A 23,052-nucleotide genomic window follows, 5' to 3' on the forward strand; every position below is an offset into this window, starting at 1 on the left:
TAATGAAATGGACAGATTTTTGGAAAGACACAGTCTACCAAAACTCACTCAAAAAGATACAGATAATCTGTATTACCCAATATCTCTTGAGGAAATTGAGTTTGAATTTCTTTCCCACAAAGAAAGCTTCATGCTTGGATCATTTCACGAAGGAATTATATGAAACATTTAAGGAATAAATCAATTTTACACAAACTTCTAGAACATCGAAGAAGCTGGTGTGCTTCCTGTCTCATTCTTTGCCATCAGCATTACCCTGACACCAGAACTATGCAGATAAATGTTTCACGTGAACTTGAAAAAACGGTCTGCATTCTGGTGTTGGTTGTAGTGTTCTATCAATGTTAAGAAGATCAAGTTGGTTGGTAGTGGTTGAAAGTGTTAAATTTTCTGTATACTTACTGGTTTCTTATTTACTTTTTCTATCAGTTACTGGGCTTTTAAGCTTTATATATTCCTTCTTAAATTAAGTGGATTTTTTTGGTTGTTGGTTTCTCTTTAGCACTTAAATTTTATACAGTGTTTTCTGACTTGTATATTTCTGACCTGAAGTCTTTTATCGTTGTTATCTTTGTTCTGCTGTATGTAATTTGCCCTTTTTTTATATGGCTGTTTTTAAGAAAATTCCCTTTAACAGTCTTTTTAGTAATTTGATAATGATGTTCCATTTTGTGTTTTTTTGTGGTTATCCCATTTAGGATTTGTTCTTGGATCTGAGAATTTATAGCTTTGATCAAATTTGGAAAAATTTCAGCCACTCTTTCTTAATTTTTCTGCCTTCCTCACTTGACTATACTTTCTATTATTCATGTTTAGAATCTTTTTGTTTACACATCCGAATGGTAACTGTAACAGCTTTATGCTTATCCAAAAAATGAAAATCTTGAACCAGACATCTGTTAAATAGATTTACTCTTGCCACCTTGAAATCTTGGGTCTTTTCTCCCTGTTACCCCCTAATTTATTCAGGGGATTTAAATGCTTAAAAAAGTAACCACTATCAATATTACCAACTAAGGAAACTCAGCTTACATTTTTCAAATGATTAAAATGGAAACCATCAAGTTTGAAATGTAATGTCTCTATCCCCAGTAAATCTACTCTCTTGTTAGTATTCACCTACCCTTCATCTATCTCATTAGATAAGATAACGAAAAAGAAATACAAGTTACATAACCATCTTATCAATGGTTTTCTGCTCTTGGATCACCAACAAAATTATGGCTAGTTATTTAATCTCCTTCCATTTTTGTTTTATTGCTTCTCTCACATCTGCCATTCCTTTCCTTTCTATTCTCTAAAAAGAATATGACATGCTTACTAGTGGAGAAATGTTCCTTTTTATTTACAAACCATATGCTTAATTTGACTGTCAGTAGCGGTTTTGAATGGTGTTTTGAATCACGAGTAGAACAATGGGAGTAAATAAAACTTTCCATATCTTTTATTTGAGCTTCCTGCATGATAAGGGAAGATAGACAGGGCCTCCTCATTGGCAATAATCCATACGCACAAAAGAAGAAGAAATCTGAGATCCTGTTCCAGTGGAGCCCCATTTAATACATGATTTTGTTGTTTGTTTCTCTTTCCCTTAGGGAGAAGAAAATTGAGGGACTGAACTTTATTAGATGTTTAGCTGCTTTTCATTCTGAAATACTGAACACAAAGTTGCATGAAACAAATTTTGCAGTAGTTCAGGAGGTAAACTTATTTTTCAGCTGAGTTAAAGAGTGTTTGGATAACAAAATATAAACATGCCATATTTACCTGACCTTGAAAAACTGTACTAAATGAAATCAGTAGGCTTGTATGTAAATAACTCATGCCTTACTTTGCAACATTTAAAAAAATTTATAAAATGTTGATTTTTTTTAAAGACATAATATTATACATATTAAAGCATGTTGCTTTGATAATAAATTTGGCTTTAAGGTCATTATTACTGATTTTCTTTCAGAATTTCAGCAAAATGTACATTTTGGAAATTTTTTTTTTTTTTAGGTAAAAAATTTACGCTCTGGAGTTTCTCGTGCTGCTGTGGTCTGTTTAAGTGATCTTTTCACTCACCTGAAAAAGAGCATGGATCAAGAACTAGATAATACTGTAAAAGTTTTGTTACAGAAGTCAGGAGAATCAAATACATTTATAAGAGAAGATGTTGACAAGGCATTAAGAGCTATGATCACTAATGTAACTCCTGCACGTGCAGTGGTTTCCCTTATCAATGGAGGACAAAGGTAATGTTCAAAATAATCTGGATATGTCCTTGCACTAAAAATGCAGTTGTTTGTCATCTGGGGTATAGGGGGAAAAAGCAAATTTCAATGTTATTTCAGTCAGAAAACATGTATTAAATAATTCCCTTGTGGTAAAAGTCACATAAGGTACTAAGCATACAGAAGACAATAATATTGTTATTTTAATAGGGTTACTAACCTTCATAGATCTGGAGCTAAATAAATGTCAGTGATTATAACTTTTGGTTTTAACCTCTTGGAAGAGATAGCTAATGTAAATAATTTGTCATTTTGGCCTACAACAAGGATGGCTGAGGCTTAGGAGTAATCATTTAACTTTTAAGGTATATCTTTGGAAAATAGTTTATCAACTCTACTGTAATTGACCGTGTTTCCTCTAGCCACTTACACATTGCAGTAAGAAGATGTACGGCCCAGCATTTATCAGATGTGGTAGAATTTATGGAACCAGAGCGTGTTTTATCTGGAACAAAGGATATGGCTGACCGTATATTACCCGCTGCTGCTAAATTTGCTCAGGACAGCTCACCAGAAACCAGGTAAGTAGCTGCTAAAAATATTGTTGAGTCTCTTATTTACTACAAGGGCCTAAATGTAGAAACAAAGGTTGAAGAAGAATGAACATTTTTCTAAATGGAACCCCCACAGATTGGTTCTGGGGGATGATCTGTTTTGACTGATTTGTAAATGATCTTGAGGGAGTGCACAGTGAATTCTCCAAATTTACAGATGACACTACATACTTCTGGGTTAAGTAAGATGCCATGTCCCAGGGATGATCTGCATGAAAACCGTACAAAACTATAAAAGTGGGCAGAAAAGTGGCAGAAGAAATTCACTGTGGGTAAATATAAGGTAAATGCATTTAGGGGAAAGTGATGTATTTCCAAGCAGTCAGGTAGAATCAAGGAAGAATACAGGAAGCAAACTGAATAGCATGAGATATGTGCACTTAGAAAATTCCATGAATTCTTGAGTGCTGTCTTGTACTCAAAGAACAATTTTATGAAGGTTAAGAATGGTCAGGGAAGGATAACAGAATAATTAAGAAATGGATGGTACTATAGCTGTAATGCTGACAAAAGTTTGGATGTAATCAGAAGCTTAGGTTCAATTCCTAGCTCGAGCCACTGTCAGCCCTTAGCAAGTTACTTAACCTCTATTAGCCTCTGTTTCATCATCTATAAAATTAGTAAGGTTTGACCAGATGTTTATAATGTCCCATACAGAATCTAAAAATTATGGCAGTTATATGTGAACTCAGATTGAAGGGAGAAGGTAGGACCTTGACTTTGTGGAGACTAAAAGCTAAAGAAGGACATCAAACTTCTAACATTTTAAGACAGAGATGTTCATTACTTTAAGTATCTACAGTTAAGCTTGTGGAAGCATTATGTCAAAAAAATTATAGAAACTATATTCATTTAATATTCCTGCATAACAAATAACTACAAACGTAGTGATTTAAGGCAACACAGGCTCTTCTAGCTTACCATTTTTAGGTTAGAAGTCTGGCATGCTCAATTGGGTTCTCTGCTTAGGATTTCATAAGGCTGATATCAAGGTGGTAACAGTGCAGGGCTCTTGCACTATAGAAGAATCTGCTTGCAAACTCAGCTTGTTGACTGAATGCAGTTTCTTATGATTATTGGACAGAGGTTACCATTTCCTTGCTGGCCCTCAGCCAGGATCTTTTCTCAGCTCCTTTACGTCCACCTGAATTCCTTCTCATGCAACCCACCTCCATCTTCAAGCCAGCAGCAACAAGGCGAATCCCTCTCATGCTTGGAATTTGTTTGACTTCTTTTTCTTCTACCAGCTACAGAAAGCTCTGTGCATTTAAAGGCTCATGTGATTCACTTAGGTCCACCCAGACCATCTCCCTATCTTAAAATCAGCTGTACCATTAAATATAACATAATCCTGGAAGTTACATCTCGTATATTCACAAATTGTAGGAATTAGAGCCGGAAATCTCTGGGGTAACCATTTTAGAAGTTGTGCATACCACTGCTGCTGCAGCTGCTGCTGCTAAGTCACTTCAGTCGTGTCCGACTCTGTGCGACCCCATAGACGGCAGCCCACCAGGCTCCCCCGTCCCTGGGATTCTCCAGGCAAGAATACTGGAGTGGGTTGCCATTTCCTTCTCCAATGCATGAAAGTGAAAAATAGCACAGTAAAGCTCAAAACAGTTTAGGAGGGTTGGATCATAATAGACCAGTCAGAAACAAAATAAAATTTACAATAGTTGTTTTTTGTACATTTTAACTTTTCCTTAATGGCATAGTAATTCTTCTAATCCGTTTTGTCATTTCTTAGATTCTTATTTAAAGTTTTAAAGTTACAGAATAATGACAACTTTCCAGTTACAGTGTTTCTTACATTTTTCGTCTTTTGCTTGCTCATTTGTTTGTTTTAGCCATTCGCGTATCATTACGGTCTATGGTAGACCTACAGTCCTTACCATTCTGGGATAAAAGTTAGAGTCAGCTTTGAAACTATAACTAATTAGGAGCTATTTATCTAGGTGTTTACCTTATTCTGGTTGTGGGGCAAGAAAACTAATTTTTGTTCTCTGATACTACCTCCCTTTCTGTAATTTCATTACATTTGAACAAATCTAGTTGGTATAAATGATTCTGAGATCATCTTATATATCTCCCCCACAAAAGCTTTGCCTTCTCTGGTTCTTCTAGTGTCATACATTCCAAGTTGTAGGTAAAGGTATAATTTTAATTATTTTAGGGTCAAGTCTCCAGGAAGAAGAAGCATACAGTTTTATGAGGTAATATAAGACCCCCCTGTCCAAAAATAATCTCCAGTATGCACTTCTACTGCATCATTTACCATTATAATGATATCCTGGCTTAGGGTATTATCCCAAAAGAATTATGTTAAAACTAATGTAACATTTAAAAAAAAACCTAGTTTTGGAGAACATTAGACATTTCATTAATGTATCAGCCACGATTTACCAGCTAACTTTGGATGTATTTTAGATAGCAAAGAATAGGTTTTTGAAGAATTGAAGCCTGGGTAAGTTTTGGCAGGAAGAGGAAAAGAGAGAGAGTCAGAAATACAGAATCTTGGGTTGACTTAAGCCAGAACATCTGGCCAGCCTGTGAGCAGCAAAAGGTCACCAGACAAGGAAGTCAGAACAAAGACAAACACTTCTTTTAATTCACAGTTCTGCCAAATGCCAGTCTTATATATGGACCCTTGGGTGCCTGAAAAAGTCATAGCTTTGACTCTCCTTTACATATAGCTAAAAGATTTGAAGCTATGTTTTTTTAAAAGGTGGGTGGCAGGAGAATGCTATACTCTCTAATCCAGTTAGTACAACTGTATTTCAGTGGCTTATTCAATATAGGGATGATAATCTTGATGTTGATAGGTTTGTTTTTTTTTTTCTACTGGGGGAAAAAATTAAATCTAAGGACAGAAACTTAAGCTTGTTAAGATTTATAAAATTATTTCACATATTAAATATCCATAGGTATTATGGTCGAAAGATGCTTTTCCTCATGATGTGTCATCCTAACTTTGATAAAATGCTTGAAAAGTATGTGCCATCTAAAGATTTGCCATATATTAAGGAATCTGTTAAAAGCTTACGGCAAAAGGTATGTACAAGAAATTTATTTTATAACACAACTTTAAAAGCAATGTTCATTTGCTGAGGAAGGTAAAGGATAGAAATAATTACTTCTTTGATTATTTCTGTTAGCCATTCAGAATAGATCTACAGTAGCATTTCAACAACTGCAGTACTGAAGAGACATTCGTAGTGTCAGTAAATGTGTATTGAATAGAAGGTTGATATTTGGTAGAATGTAGTAGTGTGGCTTATCAGAATTACAAGACTTGTGTTTGAATCACAACTTGAGAAGTAGCAATTATATAATCTTACACATATCATTTCTCTGTTATTTTTTATAAAATGAGGATAATGTTTATTACACTTAGTTGGTACTTTATTTACCTTGTACGTTACACTGTTAGAGCTTCTACCACGTTGTTGATAAAGGAGTTCCTTGAGGGAAAGCCCCATGTCTTATATATCCTTGTAGATACTGAGTATTCAAAAATGTCTGTAAAAGAGTAACTGAGGGACTGTCAAGTGAAATGAAATGTGAAAAGTGCCTTATAAAGTAACCCAAGGGTTGGTAATGTAATTTTTCTTACCTTTGAGTTTCTTAACTATAAAAGAGTGATCAATTTATAATTATCCACTCTATATTGCTAAAGATTATAAACTTTCTGAATGGGTTGATCGTGCTCCTCCCAAAACAAAGGGCTTTTATTTTTTGTTTTGTTTTTTGTATTTGCTATTTTTCCTTAGTTTTTTGTTTTGTTTTTGCTGTATTATTTTTTATTTTTCTTAAGGACAAAAGACAGGGGTGGGGGAGTCTATCAAAAGTAATATTAGGCCAGAGCCCTTTTCAAAAGTGTAAAGTCAACCTCTCTAAAAGAAAAAATTGATTCTTGGGCTTCCCTGGTGGCTCAGTAGTAAAGAATCCACCTACCAATGTAGGTGGTTACTTTGCCAACAAAGGTCCATCTAGTCAAGGCTATGGTTTTCCAGTGGTCATGTGTGGATGTGAGAGCTGGACTGTGAAGAAAGCTGAGTGCCGAAGAATTGATGCTTTTGGACTGTGGTGTTGGAGAAGACTCTTGAGAATCCCTTGGACTGCAAGGAGATCGGCCCTGGGATTTCTTTGGAGGGAATGATGCTGAAGCTGAAACTCCAGTACTTTGGCCACCTCATGCAAAGAGTTGACTCATTGGGAAAGACTCTGATGCTGGGAGGGATTGGAGGCAGGAGGAGAAGGGGACGACAGAGGATGAGATGGCTGGATGGCATCACTGGCTAGATGGACGTGAGTCTGAGTGAACTCTGGGAGTTGGTGATGGACAGGGAGGCCTGGTGTGCTGCGATTCATGGGGTTGCAAGGAGTCGGACACGACTGAGCGACTGAACTGAACTGAACTGAACCAACGTAGGAAACAGGGTTCAATCCCTGATCCAATCTGGGACGATCCCACATGCCACAGAGCAACTCAGCCCAGGCTCACAAGCCCAAGCATCACAACCATTGAGCCTGTGCTCTAGAGCCCAGGAGCTGCGAATACTGAGCCTACCTGCCACAACTACTGAAGCCCACTTGCCTAGAGCCTATGCTCCGCAGCAGGAGAATCCACCGCAGTGAGAAGCCTGTACATTGCAACTAGAGAGTAGCCCCTACTCACCACAACTAGAGAACAGCCCAAGGAGTGTTGATGACCAAGCACAGCCAAAAAATAAATAAAAAATAAAATTATATATGTATAAAGAAAATCAGTTCTTTTTAGCATTGGGAACACAACAAGAATAAAATTCCCTACACATTTTGTTACCTACAAGGTAACGGAAATGAATGGAGTTGACTTCCTTTTAAGATGGGAAAACAAATAGACCTGTTTTTCATATAATTGTTGTTTAGTCAAGTGATGGTCAACTCTTTTGCAACCCCATGGACTGTAGTCCACCAAGCTCCTCCGACCATGGGATTTCCCAGGCAGAAATGCTGGAGTGGGTTGCCATCTCCTTCTCCGGAGGACCTTCCCGACACAGGGGTCAAACTTGTGTCTCCTGCGTTGGCAGGTGGATTCTTTACCACTGAGCCACCAGGGAAGCCCCTTTCATGTAGTTACCCGCTCAACATATATTTTTGTTTAGCAAAAGAAAAAATGTAGTCTACTTACGTATTAATTTTTGCAAAAATGTGCTTAGTTTAATGATGTGGAATTTTTCTGTGGTAATTTATGTTGTTCCTCTCTAGTCAACTTAGGTAAAAGATTGATTTTTGAAGGGATCCTACTTCAAATATGTGTGGTGATATACAATTTAGAGCATTTTTTCTTCCTATTGGTATGGGATTTCAGCTTAATTCATATAGAATTTATCAAATTAACCATGTAAAAAATTATCTTACTAAAATAAGGCTGATTATATCTGTGAGTTATTTCAAGTACAAGTATCAGAAAAAAATAAATTTTAAATAGTTCTTATTTAAATGTTTATTCTCATACTAGTATTACATAGGAATTCATTGTTTATATGATGTATTCATATTTTCTATATAAATTCATGATTTTTATATAGATTTTAAGCTTTAAGAAGAATAGTTATGAAATATGACGTTTTACATTTTAAATAGCTTTATCAAGTCAGTATCACTTGCTAGTGCTGGGCACATATTTTGTTAATATACTACTAATTACAAGGTAATTTAAATATCTGATACCCTTTAAAGCATAAATATAGCAGATTATTAAAATGCATTCAGTCATAAGAGATCAGCAATGACTGCTATGAAAATTACATTGTCCAAGTTAATTTCACTTTTATTAGTTTTAAGACTTTTATTGCACTGCCTCTCTTTACTTACAGGGTTTGGGAGAGATACCACTAGATACTCCTTCAGCAAAAGGAAGACGATCTCATACCGGCAGTGTTGGAAATGCAAGGTCATCATCTGTTTCTAGGGATGCTTTCAATTCAGCTGAAAGGTAGACTCATTACTCCCTCCTGATGATAGTCTCATTTAGTCTCATGGTAGTCTCATTTGAATATTTTCATGAACTATTCCAGGGGTGTTTGTCAAAATTTAATGGAGTTTTGAAAGTTGGTAAGGACTTAGAAAATATGAGATAATTTGATTTAACAAGGCAATTATTCATTCACAGCACCTTGCTTTTATGTGAACTAAACTTTAGTAAAACTTTAGTGTTATTGAACTTGTCAATATTAGGCCTGTCTTGGACAACTCTTTAATTTTTTTTCAATTTATAGCCTTTACTTCCCCCCTTGATTATAAAAGTAAGACATAGTTAAGGGAGAAAAAAAACTGTATGAAATACAAGCATTAAAAGAGTATAACCAATCACCTGTAATAACCATCAACCAGAAAAAGAAATAATCATAAAATTTTTTTAAATATAATTATATATGTAATGGTGTAACCTGTTTAAACTATTAGGCAGTATTTAATAGATTGATTGTATAGTTTTAAAAAATCTTTCAGAAGTATTATCTCTTTGGTGTATTTTAAAATATGTTTTAAACATTACTTTAAAAATTATGTGAGTAGATGCATAGGTATCTTTCATATTTTCTGTGTTTGTATATCTTTGAATAATAAATTTTATAAAAAATAAAAATCCATAGAGTTTTGGAGCCTTGCTCTTCAAAGTATAGTTCACAGAGGAGAGTACTATATGCGCTGAACATAATGCTACTGTATGTTGTATATAAAAGTTAAGAGAGTATGTCCTGAGTCCTCAAAACAAATAAAAGTTATTTATTAAAATTTTTTTCTGTTTCTTTAATTTTGCAGCTATATGAGATAATGGATGTTCACTAAAGTTATTGTGATAATCACTTCATGAAATATGTAAATCAAGTCTTTATATACCTTAGACTTTACACAATGCCATATTTCAGTTATATCTCAATAAAACTGGAAGAAAAAAGTGTAGGAGAAACAAAGACTTGCTTAGACAAAAAAATGAGGCAATTTGTTGCCATTATATTTTCTTTGCAAGAAATGTTAAAACAGTTCTTTAGAGAGAAATAAAATACTATAGGAACTAGGTTGCTTCTAGAACAGAGATGGAAAGTTCAGCTTGAGAGGTTTGCCTTTAGCTAGCATCGGGTAACTAGGATTTCAGGAGGATTCCCCACCATTCTCTAAATGATAAGAGTAGTTTACTGTGCCTCTGTTATTTGGGCAAACAGTGTGAAGAACTCCTTTCTTCCTGGAAGTTGGGAATTTTGGTATGTCACAGGCCAAGGACCAATCATGAACAACTCCCCATTAAAAATCCTGGGTACTGCACCTCGAAGTTTCTTTGGTAGACAACATTTGACGTGTATTGTCACAGTTTGTTGCTGGAGGAATTAAGTTTATACTGTGTGACTCCCCTGAAAAGAACCCTTGGAGGCTTGCATCTAGTTTCTTCCAGACTTTGACCCCATGTACCTTTTCCCTTTGCTGATTTTTCTTTATATCCTTCTACTATAATAAATCTTAGCCATGAGTAAAACTACATGCTGAATCTATGCATCCTCCCAGCAAATTACCAAACCCAAGAGAAATATTAGGGACCCCCAACACAAGTATTGTGGCTATGGGTTATTTTGTGAATGTTTTAAAAGTGAATACATGATAATTATTTATTATGTTTGTGTTTTACCTTTGTTTCACTTTAGAGAGGTAACTGAAATTCGTGAAATCACCAGAAAATCAGTTCCCCGAAATTCCTTAGAAAGTGCTGAGTACATTAAAGTCATAACAGGTTTATTAAATGCGAAAGATTTTCGTGATCGTATTAATGGGATTAAGCAGCTTTTATCAGATACAGAAAACAATCAAGAGCTTGTTGTTGGAAACATTGTGAAGGTAAGAACCGTGAAAATTAATTTTTATATTCAATCCATAGTTAATAAAGTTCTTCAGCATAATAATTGCCTTATTTCTTAATATTACATATATATATTATTTTAAAGTGTTGAAACTTACAGAAAAGTTTTGATTCCTCCCACTAGATGGTGACTCCTTGAAAGCTTTATAATCTGAGTTCTCAGAACCTGGCAGTCAGTAAATATATATATTGAGTAAGAGAGGCCCTTGGTAGCCTGATGGTTAGGATTCTAGACCTTCACTCATAATGCAGGTTCAGTCCCTGGTTGGGGAACTATGATCCCCAAAAGCCATGCAGTGGGGCCAAAAAAAAAAAAGAATTGAGTGAATCAATCAGTATTTTAAAAACCAGGGCATTTAAGAGACTTGATATTCAGTTTAGTTCAGTCACTCAGTTCTGTCCGACTCTCTGCAACCCCATGGACTGCAGCACTCCAGGCTTCCCTGTCCATCACCAACTCCCAGAGCTTGCTCAAACTAATGTCCATCGAGTCGATGATGCCATCCAACCACCTCATCCTCTGTCGTCCCCTTCTCTTCCTGCCTTCCATCTTTCCCAGCATCAGGGTCTTTTCCAGTGAGTCAGTTCTCTGCATCAGGTGGCCAGAGTATTGGAGTTTCAGCTTCAGCATCAGTCCTTCCAATGAATATTCAGGACTGAGTTCCTTTAGATTGACTAGTTGGATCTCAAGAGTCTTCTCCAACACCGCAGTTCAAAAGCATCAATTCTTCAGCGCTCAGCTTTCTTTCTGGTCCAACTCTCACATCCATACATGACTACTGGGAAAATCATAGCTTTGACTAGATGGACCTTTGTCAGCAAAGTAATGTCTCTGCTTTTTAATAAGCTCTCTAGGTTGGTCATAGCTTTTCTTCCAAGGAACAAGCATCTTTTAATTTCATGGTTGCAGTCACCATCTGCAGTGATTTTGGAACCCCCAAAAATAAAGTCTCTTACTGTTTCTATTGTTTTCTCATCTATTTGCCATGAAGTGATGGGACCGAATGCCATGATCTTGTTTTTTGCATGTTGAGTTTTAGCCAGCTTTTTCATGCTCCTCTTTCACCTTCATCAAGAGTCTCTTTAGCTCCTCTTCACTTTCTGCCATAAGGGTGGTATCATCTGCATATCTGAGGTTATTGATATTTCTCCCAGCAATCTTGATTCCAACTTGTGTTTCATCCAGCCTGACTTGATATTACTTAGGAATAAATAATGAAAGTTTCATATGTAAATTAGAAATCTGCTTGTGCTAATTTTATATATTATGTTAATATATATTTATAAATATGCATTTATATATTTTATAACTTATATAGGAAGACTAGAAGCGATAGAAAGGGAAGCAGTAATAAATGTTAGTGGTGCCAGAGCATAGATTACTTATGCTTCCTCAGAATTTGGTTCAGTCAATTCCATTAGTAATTTAGTCATTAAATTCTACTGGTAACCTACTCCGTTATTCTTGCCTGTAGAGTTCCATGGACTGAGAAGCCTAGCAAGCTACAGCCCATGGGGTTGCAAAGAGTCGGACATGACTGAGTGCCTAACACTAACACTTATATATGATGTATATCACGGATTATTAGTTAATAGTCACATTCTCACAGAATAGCTCTTTCCTCACCTGACATAGTTAAATTGCTCAACATTTGCTTCATTACATCTTGAATTTACAAAAGCTAAGAATTAGAAGAGGAAGTCTCTATTGTTTAAGTACTCAGGTTAAGAGGTAATAATAAAACCTTAAATCTGAAACTAGGTCAAATCTCTGTAGTAAAACCTACATGTCTACTTCTGTTACAAATAGAAATAAGAATAGAAACCTTTAAGTTCTTAAAGTTAGCTAAACTAACCTACACTTTCAGAAAACAGCATTTTTTATTGAACCAAATTTCTCAGCCTTAATTTAGTAGGATCTCTTTTTAGGTGGATTTTGAAGGCTTCTTTTTTCGCTGTAAGAAGATTGGACACTAACATCCAAATTTTTATGAAGTTCCTATTGTCTCAGTCCAAGTTAAATGCGGTGTGTGTGTGTGTTTTTAAATAGTACGTCTATGCTTTAGTAGGATGAAAACTATGAAATGCCGTTAGGAATTTAAATATAATAGATATCAACATTATTTCACTTTAATTTACCAATTTACTTTCAGATCTTTGATGCTTTTAAATCTCGGCTTCATGATTCCAATAGTAAAGTAAACCTGGTGGCTCTAGAAACAATGCACAAAATGATTCCTTTGCTTAGAGACAACTTATCTCCTATAATCAACATGCTAATCCCAGCAATAGTAGATAACAATCTGAATTCCAAGAATCCAGGCATCTATGCTGCTGCCACCAATGTTGTTCAGGCACTGAGTCAGCACGTAGGTAAGAAATCTTACTTTGGCATTCAGATTATTTTGGCTTTACTTTTGTGCTTTCTCATTCTACACATTTTCTAAAATGCCAAAATCCTAGCTATTCAGTTTTTGTCACTTAATGTTGTGATAAATTTTTAAAAATTTGCTCAGTAGCAGTTTTAATTATTTTTAGTGATTAAATACCATGCCATTAAACTGACTTTCTCTACCTTTAATTTTAACTTTTCAGTTATTTTTCTACCTCAACATCACATCTGATACAAAGTGAACTCAAAATTGATCATAGATTTAAATGCAAGATTTAACTGTATAACTTATAGAATATATGAGAAAATCCTTAGAACTTAGGCCTGGTGAAGAGTTGTTAGCATGGCATTAAAAGTATGATCTACATAAAGTCCATAAATTGAGCTTCATCAAAATTTAAAACATTTCCTTTGCATCCCATTTCTGTAACGTAGTGGTTACCACGTTTACTTCACATTTACTTTGCAAAAGACTTTTTTTAGATCAAAATATTTATTTTTGTGTTACAAAAATAAAGTCCAAATAGATAGTGAAATATAGTTTTTAAGAGAGTCCCATCCTGGACTCTCTTTTCTAGAATTTAGTAAACAATTCAAGTTTAGGTTGCTTCAGCACCTGTTTAGGATGCTATGAAGTCTCCATCCTAGAACCATGTTTCTGTAGTTTAGCTTGTAACTAACTGGACAAGTCGTCCTCTATGATGCCACCATTCCAGCTATCCTTCCAGACAAACTACAGATTTGCAGAAAATATTTGCGAACCACGTATCTGATAAATATGCTTATCTAGAATATATAAGGGGGTTCCCTGGTAGCTCAGCTGATAAAAAAAATCCGACTGCCATGCAGGAGACCCCAGTTCGATTCCTGGGTCAGGAAGATCCCTGGAGAAGGAAATGGCTACCCACTCCTGTATTCTTGCCTGGAGAATTCCATGGACAGAGGAACATGGCAGGCTACAGTCCATGGAGTCCCAAAGAGTTGGACGCAACTGAGCAAGTTTGACTTTCAGAATATATAAAGAACTACTTCCAGATTTGATCCCTGGTCGGAAAACTAAGATCCCACAAGCCAGATAGTGCAGCTAAGAGAAAGAGAGAGAAAGAAAGAATTCTTAAAACTCAACATTTAAAAAAAAAAAACAAACCACCCTATTTAGAAAATGGGCAAAGGACATGAAGGAAACATTTATATGGATGGAAAATAAACACATGAAAAGATGTGTAACATTACCAGTCACTAAGGAAATATAAATACAAATTAAGACCATGATCGTTATGCAAGTGTGTTAGTCTTTTTGGGTAGTTATAACAAACTACCATAGCTTGGATGACTTAAAAACAACACATACTTATTTCTCACAGTTCTTGAAGCCTGGGAAGTCCATGATCAAAGCATCAACAGATTTGTTGTTGGGTGAGGGCCCTCTTCCTGGTTTGTAAGTGGCCATCTTCTGGCTGTGTTCTCACATGGTGGAAGGGACGGGAGCTCTTAGAGCCTCTTTTATGAAGGCACTAATCTCATTGATGAAGGCTCCACCTTCGTAACCTTATTTCCTCCCCTCAATCCCCATTTTCAAACACCATCACACTGGGAATTGGGTTTCAAGGTATAAGTTTGGGTGAGGCATGCAAACATTCAGTTCATAGCAAGTATTAGAACAGCTAAAATTAAAAATAGTGACACCACCAAATGCTAACAAGGTGCAGAGAAACTGGATCTGATACATTGCTGGTGAGAATGTAAATAAAAAATCATAGCCACTTTATAAAATTGTTCAGCTATTTCTTTAAAAAAACTAAGCATGCACTTACCTATCAGTTGTTTTCCTAGGCCTTTATTCCAGAGCAGTGAAGTCTTATGTTCATGCAAAAACCTGTACATAATTGTTCATAGCAGCTTTGTTTGTAATAGCCCCAGACTGTCAATTGCCTAAGTATAATTCAGTGGGTTAATGGTGAAAAAACTTGATATATCCATACCATAAAATACTTAGCAGTAGAAAGGAATGGGTTATAGACACATGCAACAGTTTGGATGGATCTCAAGGTCATTATACTGAGAGAAAAAAGCCAACCCCAAAAGGTCGCCTGCTATAGGATTCCATGTGTATAACTTTTTCAAAATGACAAATTTGCAGAGATGGAAAGCAAATTAGTGGCTATCAGGGTTTAACAGCAGTTTAGGAGTCGGTATATATATAGCTATAGGTCTTTGTGGTGATACAGTTGTTCTGTATCTTAACTGTAGTGATAGTTTCACAGATCTGCACATGTGATAAAATGGTATAGAACTATATACACATGCTGTACTAATGCCAAATTCCTTGTTTTGATGTATACTATAATTATGAAAGATGTAATTTGGGTGAAAGTACACAAGGCCTCTCTGTACTATCTTTGATATTTCCTGTGAAACTATAAAAATTTGAAAAAAATCAATGAAGGTAAAAACTATCCCAAAATTTAAATTCTTTATTTCTTTTTCTTTTTGTTTGATAAACCTATATACTATCATTTGGAATAAGATGCCTAGGAGATAAGTAGTTCTTTTTCTTTTTTATACCATATGATAGCTCCTTTAATATTCTTTGAGGTATTTTTACTTTTTATTTGCTTTAAGAATATTATTGTATTAAGGTTTTATAGTGAATTTTTTAAAATTGTAAACTGTAGATTAAATCTTTCTAACACATTTCATTCATTTACATGATTTTTTTCCTTTCAGTGCTATGGAATGGAAGATAAATAAGATCTTTATAACTGTTTAAAAATGTGTCTCTGTGTTATTCTTTTTGTTTAGATAATTACTTACTTCTACAGCCATTTTGCACAAAAGCCCAGTTTTTAAATGGAAAGGCGAAACAGGATATGACTGAAAAGCTTGCTGGTAAAAATTTTTAAATTGTTGTTTCTTAAGAAATAGTTGATTAATTAAGGATACACTGATGGGCATTTCAATTCAATTTTAGGATAGCTACCAAGCTCAATATCATTATCTATGAAGTAGAAATAAATTGTGTAATGATCTGTAAAAAGACCTTTTAAGACTTTTACCCCAAAAATTTTCTTCAAAAGAATTTTGTTCCTTTTTTCCCCCAGTAAAAAAGTCTTGTTATGAGAAATAAACAGGATCAATAAAAGATATTAAAATCAAATATTGGTACATATAGAAAACTGCTGTTTCAAATTGTGTTTAATGAAAGGTCCAGGAGTTTAAAATGTGTATGTCCTGATAAAACTACATTTGGAAAACACTGAGATGAATTTTTGGTTTGATTTCTGTTTTTACTGCTTTTGCCTGTCATATATAGATTTCTAATACTTGAAGATCCCAATCTTTGGGAGCAAAGTTTCTGGCCTTAGTTTTTTTAAGATGCTGAACATTTTAGCTCAAATGTCAGGGAAGAAGCCTAGTTTATTTTATATGCTTTTTAATTGTCAGAACTTGAATTTGTTTGGGTTTCTTTAAAAAAAAAAAAAAACCTCACTGTTTACTATTTTTGTGTTTCAGATATTGTTATGGAACTTTATCAAAGGAAGCCCCATGCAACAGAACAGAAAGTGTTGGTTGTTTTATGGCATCTCTTAGGGAACATGACAAATAGTGGCTCTTTGCCTGGAGCTGGAGGAAATATACGAACAGCCACAGCTAAATTATCAAAAGCACTTTTTACACAGATGGGTCAGAATCTGTTAAATCAGGCTGCATCTCAACCATCACATATAAAAAAGAGTTTAGAAGAATTGCTTGATATGACAATTTAAAATGAATTATGAGTCTTTGATGAAATATGATGAACAAAACTGTTTACATGATAACAAATGGAAGTTTGTTAAAGTTAGGTTTTCAGTGCCTGTGCTTCTCATCCAGTAATTAAGTCGATAACTATTTTTATTTGCAGCCTATGAGTACACATCTGTCCTACATCAACCCTATCACTTGCACCCATCACACAAAAATCTAAAATAATATAATCTAATGCTCATGAAATCTAAAGCATGTGGAATGAATCCAATTTAATATTTTTGAGAAAAGTCCCACTTATTTGCACTATTCTGTAGAAACTACAATTTGTTGCCCTATATGTACAATTAGACTTTTAATTAAAAATATACTTTTTGTTATGTAATCATGTTTTGCTATGTCTCATTACTCAGCCTTGTTTAATGAAGTGGAAGAAAAGTCATTGAACTATGTTATCACAAACTATGTTTTATGTGCTATTTGTGAAAAACATGTATTTCTGAAATCAGTCTGCTAATATGATTGTGCAGTATTAGCTTGCTTTTGCTGCTGTGTGAAGTGAAATATTTGCTTACCAGTTGGGTTTAATCATCTACATAATTGTGAAATTTTACAAGTTATAATAAAGCATGATGACCAAAGTTTTAGAAGACATTTAAACATTAAATGCACGTTTAAGAAAACGTGTTGAATGTAACTTCCCTATTTTTGTGTGCAAACACTAAATTTTTATGTCTATATGTCCTAACATTTATAAAGGTGTTATTTTGCTGCCCGGTTGTATAATTCTCAAGTATAGTGCCAGGTCTTCTCTACCTTTTCTCAGAATTCTTGGGCTACAAGTACTGTATGCATCTTAAAAAAGAAAAGGAATGTTATATAATAAAAGGATTTATTTCTGTAGATGTGTGAGAGGTGTCCTATTTTTCCAACTTCAATGTATATTAAAATGGGAAATATATATATCAGGTATTGACCTATACGGGTATTGACCTGTCACTTTCACCTGTTATACTTGATGCAATTTTGACCTATCTCTATTGACCTAATAGTAGACCCAGGTTATAGTTATAGTTTTACAGAAAATTATCTCTCTGAACTTGTGCAAGCCACTTGCCAGATACAGGCCTCGGTTTTCTCATCTCTGACCTGTGAAGACTAGACTAGATGATTTTTAAGGTTCCATTTTGCTCTAAAATTCTGTGATTCTATGTTGTAGTTTACTCTAAGATCACTTTATTACAATTGTAGACTATCTTCATTCTTTTTCACTTCTTGTGTCATTAACAAATGTATACATTTGTAATGTGTTTAGCTACTTTTTAAATTGTGGTTCTTTGTATATCCGTAATTTCCGAGCACAACAGTAAAAAAAAAAGTTTGAAGCTAATCCGAAAGGAGAGTAAAGATGTGGCTACTTTTACTGTATTTATATACACATTTATAATTACATCTAAAATTGATTTTCTTCTAAATGTATTTTATTATATGCCTACTATTTAGGTCAAAAGTTAGCAAACATTTTCTGTAAAGCACCAGAAAATAAAGAATTTTGGCTTCGTAAGCCACAGATTGTGGCATATTCTTCGTTTTGCTCTTTAAAAAAAAAAAACCAATCCTTTACAAATATAAAAAAGTTCTTAGCTTCGGCCTCTGATGTAGTTTGCCAGAGCACCTGGCCTAGACTTTTGACTTCACTTGTAACTCTGAAATCACCATTAAATTTTGCTTCACCCTTTATGATACTTATTATTAAAGTAGTTACAGATTCTAAATTTTATTAATTTTAACCATTGCCCTTGTTTCATTGCAAATGTGCCTACTAAAGTTAACACTGATTGTTGGATATATTGAAGGTAAATTTTAGATTAGAGGCCAAAGAAGAGCACTACTATATACGTAAATTTAGTCATCCATCATTTTCAGTAGATAAAAGTTTGAATTTTGCATTGAAAAAAGTACAGTAAGTATATGACTATTAATAATGTGGAAACTTCATGTAGTCTGTGTGTTTTTGTTGTAAATAAAATAGTCATAACAGAGTCTCACACCTTAAATATTTTTCTCTATATTAGCAACTTGTTGATACTGAGCACGCAGAAGTCTAGCATTCTATTGCCAAGAACTGTTACTAATCTGGAAGTCAAAAAGAACTGAAGACTTCTAGAACTGATAGAACTAAAGAAAAGCTGAAGGTGTAAATGAAATAAAGAAAACTTTTTTTAAACTATCACACCACCAGCAGTGCAAATCAAAAAAAATAAAAGAATTTAAATGGCATATTTACCCAACAGAATCGATAGCATATATTTATTTAAAATGTTAACCACAGGACAGTGTTCACAATATGTTAAAGGGAAAAGCCTGATTACATACATATAGTGTCTATTAAATAGACACACACACAAGACAGAACTGGAATTATATACACCAATATGAGAATAATGGTAATCTCTGGATAAAAAGTTAATTTTTTCAGTGTACTATCATGCAATTTTTATTGTTTTCAGAAATGAGCAACATGTATTGCCTGTGTAATAAAATTTAAATTGCATAAAATCTGAAATTAAAGGTAACAGAAGAAAAGAGACAGTAGTGAAAATCAAAGTACTTAGGAAGGTAGTGAAATGACTAGACGGAAGATGAGAAGAAATAGAAGCAACAAATTATAAACAGCATAAGACTTCAATTTAGAAAGCATGGATCTGGAACCCAGTTTTACTATTACTTGTTAAACTTTATATGTATCCTGCTGTTGAAGTGATGTACAAAATTAACATGGGATTATGTATGAAAAAGCATTTGTAAACTCAAATTCTACCCAAAGTTAGTTTTCCCAGCAGAAAATGAAGTTGAGGAAAGATGGGCAGAAACCTATAGAAATCTTTAGTGCCAGGATAAGCTAATCCTACTTTGTTGCTGGTTAGGATAAATAGATCAAATGAAGGGAAAATCATTTAAGTACTGTATTAACAATGAATTAAAGTCTCATAATGTGTCCTATAAAAAAGTACCTAAACTCTTGATTCAAACTCTTCTGTGGGCAACAATGGGGTAAACATAGATATCAAGGGATTAAAGTGAATTGTAGGTTTAGCAAAATAGTCTTTTTTTTTTTAATTTTTAAATACTGGAGCATGGAATGTTTGATTCAGTGCTATGTAAAACTAAGACAATGGTGTGGTATGACCCAGTCTTGAATGTGCTATTCACCTCTGCATATCCTGGGTGCCTTGGCCTATACTGGGTGCTAAATAAATAGGACTTAAATAAAATGTTGAATGTTATGTATGTTTGAAGTATATTCTGGAGCAATGTTTTCAAGGCTTATGCTGCGACTAGTCAAGGCTATGATTTTTCCAGTAGTCATGTGTGGATGTGAGAGTTGGACTGTGAAGAAGGCTGAGCGCTGAAGAATTGATGCTTTTGAACTGTGGTGTTGGAGAAGACTCTTGAGAGTCCCTTGGACTGCAAGGAGATCCAACCAGTCCATTCTGAAGGAGATCAGCCCCGGGATTTCTTTGGAGGGAATGATGCTAAAGCTGAAACTCCAGTACTTTGGCCACCTCATGCGAAGAGTAGACTCATTGGAAAAGATTCTGACGCTGGGAGAGATTGGGGGCAGGAGGTGAAGGGGACGACAGAGGATAAGATGGCTGGATGGCATCACCGACTCGAATGGACGTGAATCTGAGTGAACTCTGGGAGTTGGTGATGGACAGGGAGGCCTGGCGTGCTGCTAAGAGTCGGACACGACTGAGCGACTGAACTGAACTGAACCAGTAGAAGACAGATAGCTGGTCGGAAACATCCATCTGAAGGCATCCTGTGGCAAATGGATTTCATCCAATGTTCCAGCCTAGTGGATTGAGAAGGTATGCCTTTTCAATGTGTTAAAAGATTGGGAGGTTACCGCAGGTTTCAACAAGAGAGAGGGTAGTGATCTCCCAGATTCTAGACAGTAAAGGTCTAAAGAATAGAGGCACTGAGAATTGAAAGAAAAGGTCTGAAAGGTACTCTCATGGCAGGCTTGACTAAACTGATGACATACTTAGATTTGGAACATAAAGGAGTCAAAGTTAATAAAGTTTTCTCACTCTAGAGACGTGGATAGTGATACCATTAACTGAAATGGAGAATACTCCGAGGAAAAGCAGTTGGTGGGGAAGAGATTAGTGTCATGCTTTCCGAGCCCTGTGAGAGACGTTGACTCTGAAGGCAGAGTTCTGAATTCATTCATTCTTTTATTTATTTGCCACTGCCAGGTTTGTGGGATGTAAGTTCCCTCAGCAGGAATTGAACCAGGCCTTCAGCAGTCCAAGTGCAGAGTCCTAACCACTGGACTGCCAGGGAATTCCTGGGAGAGTTCTGAATTTAAATTTCAGTTTTAATTTACTAAGTCTATGACCAAGAGGATAAGAGGAAAGGGAAGACAGACAAAAGGGGGAAAATATCCAGCTGGCATGAACAAAAAGGACATTTTTTAATTGATGCTTATTGTTTAATCATTAAGTTGCGTCCAACTCTTTCGCAACCCCCTGGACTGCAGCCCAAAAGGCTCCTCTGTCCATGGGATTTTCCAGACAAGAATACTGGAGAGGGTTATCATTTCCTTCTCCGGAGTCCAAATATCATCGTGAGATTTATGAGTTTAAGGCTGAATTTCTGTTCATTTTTAACAGCATTTTTTGGCGGGGCGGGGCGCTGTCTGTGTTTAAGATCTGAGGTACGAAAAGCCCTAAGGACGCGCTTTCTGTTTCGGATGTCCAAGAAGACGGAACGCCGGGTGGAAGCAGCAGCCAGGCTCTCAAGGCAGCGGGGCGGGGCCTGCCCGGTCCACGTCTCGCGGAGGGCGAGACCTGCGTGCTGCGCAACCACGTGACTCCCTCGCCTCCAGGGGCTCCGACGCATGCGCGCCGCGCTGTCGAGGAGGAGGCTGTGGTGCTGGTGGCGACTCCTGTGTTAGTGGGGACGGGGACTGTTAAAGTGCCATCTTCGACTCAGCTGGCCCAGACTGTGGCTCATGGAATTCAGTGGCATCCATCGTCAGGTCAGCTGGAGCGGGCGCCTTGGAATTGGCCAGGGGTGGGGAGTATGGGGTGGGGGGGGCGTTCTGTTACGCTGGTCTGGAAGGGGCCTGCCTTGTTTCAGGCCGCTCTGGGGCTGCGGCCTCGCTCTCCCGCCCTGTTTTGAGGCCTGACTTGGCCTCGCGGCCCAGCTGTCCATCCCTTCTCATTCCCACCTGTTGGGTGGAGCAGTGCGAGGTTTCTTTTCTTAGACCACTCGTTTCTCTCCCGGCGCCTTAGGACGGGCGGGGAACTGTGGGCCTCAACTTGGATTTAGGAAGCGCTTTGGGGATAAGTCTAAAGCCTTTGCTTTCGTGAGAGCTGGGAACCAGTGTGACTGGGACGACTGGAAGTGGAAGGGACCCAGAGGTTTGGGAGAATGTGGTACAAATTGGGTAAAACTTTTAGGCGCCTGGTAGGGCGCGTTTCCCGTTCTGGCTCTAGGGACTCTTGAGTCACAGCACCCCAGAGATCAGTGAAAGCTTTTGGCAGGATAGAATGGAAGCAGCAAAACCAGTGTTTATCTTTTGTAGCCAGAGACCCACACTGCTGTTTTTCTCGTTCTAAAAATCACATCTTCAGTTAGTATTATGTACTATATTTATGCCAACTAAAATATTACCTTTAAGTTTAATATTGCTGTTCAGAAATACTTAGCACTTTTTTACGGTTGTAAAGGTTGTTTAATATACCTGTTCAGAAATACTTAACACTTTTTTGCGGCTGTAAAGGTTGAAGCCTGAAAAAGCATTGGAACTTAAGTATTTTGGGTTCTGAGAGCTAGTAAATGGATGGAAAAACAAGCAAATACTGTCAGGTGTATTCTTCCCCTCCCCCCATTCTAAAGTTGTAGAAGTTGGAACTTTTCCACTGTTTGGCCGCTGGTAGGGATAATATTAATGAAAGGAGTTCTGCTAAAGAAGACAAGTTCTCAAGATTATGTGCTCTGGAATAATTAGGGGTTACCGAAGATGGCTAATTAGTAGGTAGTATGAGATATTTGAAGTGAGAATTGAAAAGGGGATTTTTTTAGTGTCATGATATTTGGAAGTGATTTTACTTGCTTACCTATAATTGAATACGAAAAAGAATCTTATAAATCAAATGATAGAAAGTATGTGTG

At 36.1% G+C, this 23,052-nt stretch overlaps 2 protein-coding genes across 8 annotated transcripts in view; both read left to right on the top strand.

Moving 5' to 3' along the window:
* TOGARAM1 (TOG array regulator of axonemal microtubules 1) overlaps nt 1-17,766 on the top strand; it is a 77,027-nt gene extending 59,261 nt beyond the window's left edge. For 4 of the 7 annotated variants that reach the window (XM_042235321.2, XM_060401834.1, XM_012099164.4 and 1 more), the window contains 9 exons: nt 1,596-1,701; nt 2,002-2,237; nt 2,639-2,797; nt 5,755-5,881; nt 8,692-8,810; nt 10,513-10,702; nt 12,878-13,097; nt 15,919-16,005; nt 16,630-17,766. In XM_042235321.2, the coding sequence (XP_042091255.1) occupies nt 1,596-1,701; nt 2,002-2,237; nt 2,639-2,797; nt 5,755-5,881; nt 8,692-8,810; nt 10,513-10,702; nt 12,878-13,097; nt 15,919-16,005; nt 16,630-16,883 (1,498 nt within the window). In that variant the 3' untranslated portion in view covers nt 16,884-17,766. Of the gene's footprint in view, nt 1-1,595; nt 1,702-2,001; nt 2,238-2,638; nt 2,798-5,003; nt 5,044-5,754; nt 5,882-8,691; nt 8,811-10,512; nt 10,703-12,877; nt 13,098-15,918; nt 16,006-16,629 lie in introns of those variants that run through there. The other 3 variants (XM_042235323.2, XM_060401835.1, XM_042235322.2) reach the window with 2 other exon arrangements.
* A 4,004-nt stretch (nt 17,767-21,770) lies between these two features.
* Nucleotides 21,771-23,052, top strand: part of PRPF39 (pre-mRNA processing factor 39) — a 33,958-nt gene continuing 32,676 nt past the window's right edge. Inside the window, exon 1 of the mRNA XM_004017922.4 lies at nt 21,771-21,913. The gene's annotated coding sequence lies outside the window, so the exon portion shown is untranslated. The remainder of the gene's footprint in view (nt 21,914-23,052) is intronic.

Source organism: Ovis aries, chromosome 18 (genome assembly GCF_016772045.2).
Source record: "Ovis aries strain OAR_USU_Benz2616 breed Rambouillet chromosome 18, ARS-UI_Ramb_v3.0, whole genome shotgun sequence".
NCBI classification, from domain to species: Eukaryota; Metazoa; Chordata; class Mammalia; order Artiodactyla; family Bovidae; genus Ovis; species Ovis aries.